This window comes from Charadrius vociferus, unplaced genomic scaffold, assembly GCF_000708025.1.
Source record: "Charadrius vociferus isolate BGI_N301 unplaced genomic scaffold, ASM70802v2 scaffold370, whole genome shotgun sequence".
Taxonomy (NCBI): Eukaryota; Metazoa; Chordata; class Aves; order Charadriiformes; family Charadriidae; genus Charadrius; species Charadrius vociferus.
Window position 1 is genome coordinate 3,266,913 of NW_009646744.1, and position 7,244 is coordinate 3,274,156.

At 38.4% G+C, this 7,244-nt stretch overlaps 1 protein-coding gene across 5 annotated transcripts in view; it reads right to left on the reverse strand.

Moving 5' to 3' along the window:
* Positions 1–3,408, reverse strand: part of LOC104291694 (core histone macro-H2A.1) — a 38,332-nt gene extending 34,924 nt beyond the window's left edge. For all 5 annotated transcript variants that reach the window (XM_009890988.1, XM_009890996.1, XM_009890972.1 and 2 more), the window contains exon 1: positions 3,214–3,408. In XM_009890988.1, coding sequence (XP_009889290.1) covers positions 3,214–3,385 — 172 coding nt within the window. In that variant the 5' untranslated portion in view covers positions 3,386–3,408. The remainder of the gene's footprint in view (positions 1–3,213) is intronic.
* Positions 3,409–7,244: the final 3,836 nt, after the last annotated feature.

Consider the following 7,244-nt stretch of genomic DNA (forward strand, 5'->3'; position numbering starts at 1 on the left):
TTGTCAGAAGCCAAAAGACTGAAACGCAGCACAACAAAGACGCAGTTTATAGTTCACAGTAACTGAAGCAGCCAGATTAAGTCCCGAGTGCTAAAACAGTGCATGTTCCTGTTAGCAGAGCTGTACTATGTACCAACATGCTAATACAAAAGTAGGAGAACAACATAAACGTAGCTTGAAAAAGCAATTCATTGGGTACATACTGAAGAAGGGCTTAAATTACAAATGGTCCCATACACCACAAGAAATTACAGAATGTGTATTTTTACTTTCTGATAAGCAGCCATGCATACATGGTAACAGTAAGTTACCTTCAAAGTACAAAGTGGATAAAGGTCATAACTACAGATGGAGATGGATCCAGAACAGAACTCCACATCTGAACAGCTGGAAGCATTACGGAAGTTCAAATCCCAAATTGAACCAAACCAAAATCCCAGATCTGAGCACATTATGGGCTAATTTCAGATTTACATCAGAGTTAAACTTCAGCAAAGGCCAGCAAAATTTAGCACCTCATCTTCTAAAGGATTAAAGTCAGTGCCATATTCTCCACACACATGAACTAGTTTTCAAACCTTCGTAGGTTCCTTTCTATTAGGTCACGTCTCTGTCATTTCCCCTCCTAGTCTTTTCTGAAGTTCTTTCCTACAACTGCTTTTGATATTTTACATTTCTCCTCTCCTTCCTGGATGCACAGGATTGCTTTTTTTGATTTAGCCAATTTATTAGCATGCCACTTCACATGGTCTCCTTCCTAATATGTCCCGTTCCTGCTTTTATTTTGAAATAGTTGAAATGCTTTGATTTAGTCTCAGATCGTGTGCTGACTTGAGCATCTTTAAAAACTCTCATGGAGACAAGTCAGGATTTCTCTGGTTTTGTGAAGTAATAACTGACAAGTAAAAAGAACACAAACCAAAAATCTCCAAGCATCAGAAACATTCCCTTGAAATGGGAATTATACTGAAAAAGATGAATGACCTAAAGTTCAGAAAACATACTGAGCATTAAAGGCTGCAAAATTACACGATATAGTGTGAAAAACTTAAGAGAAGGAGGGAAAAAACCCCCACCAGACTAAAACAGTCATAAAACATAAGACCATTACTAACTCAGTAAGGAAAGAAACGAGTACCTGTGCTTTTGAGATGCATCGATGTATAAAAATGAAAGAAAACCCTGAGATAGACTACCTAACTAGCCTTCAGAGGCACAAAAAAACCCAACAACCCAGCTTAAAAATATTTAAAGAGAGAAAAAAAAGGGAGAAAGGGAGAAAAAAAAAAAGAAGGTACTTTTCCCCTTAGCTCTCCCTTCCTCCTTCCTTTTTTGGCTTTTTTTTTTTTTTGGATGTTAATCTCCTCAGACTGTTTCCCAGGATGCACAGCTGTTAAAGAAACACCTTTATTTCCCCAGCCTATTCTTAGCTGCCTAAACCATCACTGCCTCAGTAAACACTTTAAATCAAACAGTTAACCAATAACATGTGCTGCTCATTAGCAGTGCCTTAAGCTCACCTGTATTGTTCTGTTTCTTTAAAAGGGCAGCATGCAAAGCACCCTTCACCCTAAGAAGCATTTTATTTGAGCTGTTATTGCTGCAAGCAGGAACGTAGCTGAAGGAAATTTTTTTAAGGCCAGCTATGAAGTTTAAAAGCATTCTTTTTAAAGAAAAGGCCCAAATAAAGAAAACATGAACAAGTTAAAAAAAAAAAAAAAAGATATTTTATGGCAGAGAGAATTCAATAATGTTATATGAATACCTTACAGAAAACAAGCACTCTATTATTCTTGATGTTACCAATCTTCATCTTTAATGGAGGAAGAAATTTTACAGAAAAAAAATCAGCCTATTTTTGTTGTTCAATGTCAATATCCATTATAAGGTGTACCTAAAAGAGTCAGGTCACTTTGGTTTTAAATACTCCCAGCAAAGTTAAACCACATACTTTGCTACTTTATGCTTAAGTCAAAGAAAGAAGTGCATCTCTTCCTCAGAGACTCAGCGCACTGTCACAGCTTAAGGACCACTGTCCCTGGAAACCTCGTATCTGCTGCAACCAGAACACTGACATAAGCAGATGTACCGTAAAAAGAAACACTGCTATGAGAAATGAAATCTAATTCAAGCTTTTCCTAGTCATGTTAATAGAATCTGTCTCCAAACACTAATCCACCTAGCACTTGTGCTTTTTGCTACATCCCTAGCCTACAGGTATCTGCTTGTAAGTCAATCTGGCCACACAGATGTGACTGACCTGGTAGTTTATTCTTATCTTTTTTTTTTTAATTTATTTTAAGTAAACCAATATTGCAAAAAGCCCATATGTTGATGCTATTACAGTTGGGGTTCATTTTCCATTGGAAGACTACTTTTGTAATGTTGTCTGTGGTGTAAACTCACAATGTTTTAAGTCTTGAATGAGAGAACTGCTATGTAAAGATTTTTACTTGCATGCCTAGTTGTGTACGTCTTTGGGCAAAGCATTTTCTTCCTTTGAAGTTTCTTTCCAAATGGAGGAAAAATAATATTTTCATCCTCAAAGAAGGTACTGTGAGCATGAGATAATTATTTAAGGTGTTCTCATTCTGATGTGATGAGAGGAACAGACAAAGGACTACAAATGTAAGCAAATAAGCTATGTTGATCTCGGGCAGATAAACAGAGCATGCATTTATACACAGACAACCAAGTAAATTGCAAACAGCATACATAGTCTCAAAAATAATCTGTAAATTGAGCAAAAATGTTTAAACAATGCTGTAAGCAATCTCAGCCCTGTGTAAACGCTGAGAAGCTCTCTATTTTAAAGAAATGTATATGCTTAACAGATTGTTATAACCCAAACAAAGCCATCAGGCACAAAACCGGAGCAGGCAGGACTGCAACACTGAAGGCTCAGTCCATACACATTGCTGTTAGTAGGAATCCTTCTGACTGCCTACGTGGAAGAACAGTGTTTACAACAGGTCAAAGCAAATCTAGTGCTGGAACACACAAAAGTCATCAAAGCTCTGAGGCAGGGATGGGGGTACCTTGATTTTGGCTTAGATGTGTGATCAGCATACCATTTGCTTCAGCTATAGCTTTTTTAGTCATCTATATGACAGAGGATCTTTTTTATTTGTTTGGTTGGGTTTTTTTCTGTGCAAATTCAGCTTGTATTATTACTTTCACTGCTGCTATTTCACATTGTTCAGCAAAACCTACCAGTCAGATATTCCAGTACAGCAGCCATGTACACTGGAGCACCAACACCAATTCTGTACTTCGGGTGGCCTTTCTTAATGTAACGTAGCATTCTTCCAACAGGGAATATGACCCCAGCCTTTGCAGAGCGGGAAGTCTTGGTTGACTTCTTCTTTCCACCCCTGCTGGACATTTTGTCTGTATTGGATCTGGAACAGCACTCTATATGGTAGGAAGGGAAAAAAGAAAAAAAAAAAAGACAAAAGGTTATCAATAAGGATGCTGTAATACCATATACTGAATTTCAAGACAGATCAGTATTTTGGGGTAGGCAATGCATTAGGGTGCCTAAAACATACAGACAAGTTGCCTTTTTAGAGTATATACATCAAGAACCTAAAATAATTTTACAGCGAATGTTTATTTGCCATTGAAATCTTGTCATCATTTTATACAATAAATATATAAGACAGGGAAATGATTTAATCTATTCTGTTTTGGAATTACTTTTCTGAAATTCCTAACAGATTAAACCTGGTACCACTAATGGAGCAAAGTGTGATAACTACCTAGTGTAAAATAGAGCTTCTGCATTACAGCAGAGGATGCTTTCTGCAAGGCGAAAGAACCCTTTGCTCTCCGAGAGCAACTCTTTGGTTTGGTATTTGAACAACTGTGGTAGCACTGTTACGCTCATAACTATGTTCCTAACTAAGAAAAACTGCATACACTAAAGGTTTCATAAAGCGTATTCACCTTTCTTAAAGAACTAGATTTTCAAGCACATACGAATTTACAGTACAAAGGCCTATGCACGGCAAATTACACCTCCTGTAGGCTAAATGTTCTATTTTTAGAAAGATCTGAAATGAACCCAAGATTTGAACCTACCGCAAACCAGCTATCTCCACATCAAAGACTGCACCACCTTCAACATGCCCTCTAGGAACCTAATGAACTTCAATCTGCCACCCTTCCTTAACATAACAGTGGTCTAAACACCCAGCAGACATCTGACAACTGTATCTCAGTTTATGTCGGTGAAGAAACCTACTGCTGATACAGCTGTCAAACATATTTTTTTTCTCTCTTTGATTTTTGCTCAGGCTGTAAATAGAAGCTGACAAATCCAAAAAGGTGGAGGGTTTGCAGACTCTCAAGGTATCTTTGAAGATTTAGGCAATGCACTGGGTTTTGAAATGAACTCAGAGGAAAGAAGACTGTCCCCATCTCCCCCTCCCTTCCGCATGTCTGAACTCTATGGAAACCAGCGGTATGCAGCAGTGATACACATACCTCTGTGCATCCCAGTTCCTTCCTTGCTGCACAAATCCTACCTAATACAAATGCAAATTCACTGGTGTGTTTATATACTCCACAGTGAACACTCTTTAAGCCTGCTTTCCCATCGCACCACTTCTCTGCTTCCCTTCTTGTTTTTCTCGTGTTTGTTCTGAATTCTCTACTTGTCCTTATGAACCTAACTGTATTTGCCACATGTCTGAATCCACAACAATTGAGCGAGCTCAGAATTAGGCAAAACAGGTTCACCAACCTCACTTCTAAGTTTTGCAACTTGTGTTCTGTGCTGACATGTCCTGCCTGCAGTCTTTTAAATCTCAGTGAGTCACTGAGATTCAGACTACATAATTATCAAATGAAGACCACTCAGGATAATTAAAGAAATACAAGTATCAAACATTTCTCTTCCTTTCCACTTCCACACTCCATTCACCAGTCTATATTTGCATAACACATTAAGTAAAATAAATGCAAGGGGCTTACTGCTTGTTAAAGGTAAACAAAGTAACCCCATTGTATTAGCTCAGATGAAAGTCACACATTTATGAAACTGATAAACAGAAAGGAAACTTTGGAAGCGTGAAGCCATCAAAAGGGCTCCTTCTCCTTTCCTCTGCTGTGAACTCAGCTCTGTAACAACTATTATTCTGCAAAGAAGAGGACAAAAGCCAATTTTCTTGCCTTGAGAAAGTGCCTAACTGGAGCTCACAAGTGATTTCAAAAACCTTCCATTTAACTGCATTTTGTCATCTTGTTAGCCCTGTCTTTGTTAGCAGGAAGGCTGGGTGTGGCTTTGAGTTGGCTATGGACTTTCTGCCAGAAATTATTTTCATAGTTCATAATCCATTTTCATCAATGTTACAGATGTTTAATCTCACAAAAGTTAAGAAATTCACTGAACCAAACACTTGGGAAAGCAGGCATGAGAAATACCTGTGCTGCTAGCTTCCCCACATAATCCCCTTGTTTTGTAACCGATCAGTGAATGATGCAAACCACAATTTTTCTAGGGAAAACCTGCAAGCCTTAAGCAGTAAACTTCTCTTAATCATCTGGCTTATGAGTTTATGGGCTAGTCAGAATAGCTGGAAGAGAATATGGAAATCCTTATTTCCTGATGTTGGGGTTCTTTCTTCGGGAGAGTGTCATCTAGCCATCAGCTGCTGTAACATTTGGATCCAAGTATGACTGGAGTATGTAGCAATACCGAATTACTGCCAAAGAGGCTTTCAAGGAGCTGGAGTAAATACAGCTCACCCAACCTAAAAATCCAAATGGAAGACACACATGGGTGGTCATGCTGTAGCTGGTAACAAAAAGAGATGAAAGAGCACTGCCCTTTCATTTTTAGTTCCAAGAAAATGTCTACTCATAAAGAAGTAAGGGAAGTGGTTCCTTCATATGTCAAAACGAATGGGGACTGTATATCACTGTCTCTGGATACATATCATCTACCCAAAGTGATGCTGAGTTTGTTGTCAACATACTGTCATTTGTCATGCTAAACTAACCTCCCTTATATGACTCTCGAGCAAAACACTTTGCTGTTAGTTTCCAACATCCTTCATCTGTTCAGAAGATGTTCTTCCCTTTAACATACTATTTTCTACTTAATACCTCCAAGCCTCCTGTTATCTGCAGCTATCTAATACCTACCCATATGTAAGACGGTGTAATTTTTTTTCTTTCATAATGAGCTTATTTTATCACTTCCACAAACTCTAGAAGTTAATTTCCCCCTTTATTTTATACTTCTGGTGACATTTCTCATTAACATTTAGGATAACCCTAGAACTATGCTGACAATTAACCTGATCCTCTCATACTACACATTGAAGAGCTTTCAAGCGGTAAGTTTATTTGTGAGGAAAAACTGTGCCTGAACCAGAAAGGTGGGGGGGCTTGCATATTGAAAAAAGCAAGAACTTCTGGAACTTTTAGTATTAAAGGTGAAATGCGATGATAAAGATGAGTTTCAGAGCTTCCTGTCTCAAGGATCCCATTCCTACAACATGCAGCAAATCACTGTATTGTTAGATGTTGGGGGAGGAGGGAGGGAAATTCCAATTAAGTTTCAAGTACCACTTTTAATTTTGCCAACCATGTAGTTTGGAAGAGGAAAAAGAGAGCCTGGCATGGAAGACCTTTTTTGGGGCTTAATTATGGATTTGGGACCATTACTCTGCAGAACAGGTTTGTCCTGCTTTTGAGTTGAGGGATGGCCCAGCGAGCTCTCAAAGTCTCTTCTCTAGTTCTAGTTCTCTATCGCAAAAGAAAAGGAAAAGAGATTTCACTTGCCCCAGCCACAAAAAAATGTATTGAAGTGAAATGCGAAGAGCATGGCAACAGATCAAACCCAAGAAAAATCGTGTGCCTTACATGTTCCGAAATGGTTTATCTTTGTAACACCAGAAACTCTGGAATGCTGCCAACGTTAATGAACCAGAGCTGTTTGCTGAGTCACTGCTAGCCAGCGGATGAGGGAGGCAACCAAAGGCACCTTATCACATGTGCCATGGTTCAGACAAGATTTGAAGAGGATAATTAAACAATAAAATAAAATAAATCACAGTGAATGAACCAATCCTTTCCTGTCTTTCCCCTCTCCTGCCTTTGCAATGGAATTACTAAGAAACTTTAACAAATACATTTCAAAGTCTTCAAATATTCAACAATAATTTTATTTCATTTCAATGTGGAAGTTCACAAGTTTATCACTGTGATAATCAGGGGATATCACTGAGGAGTCA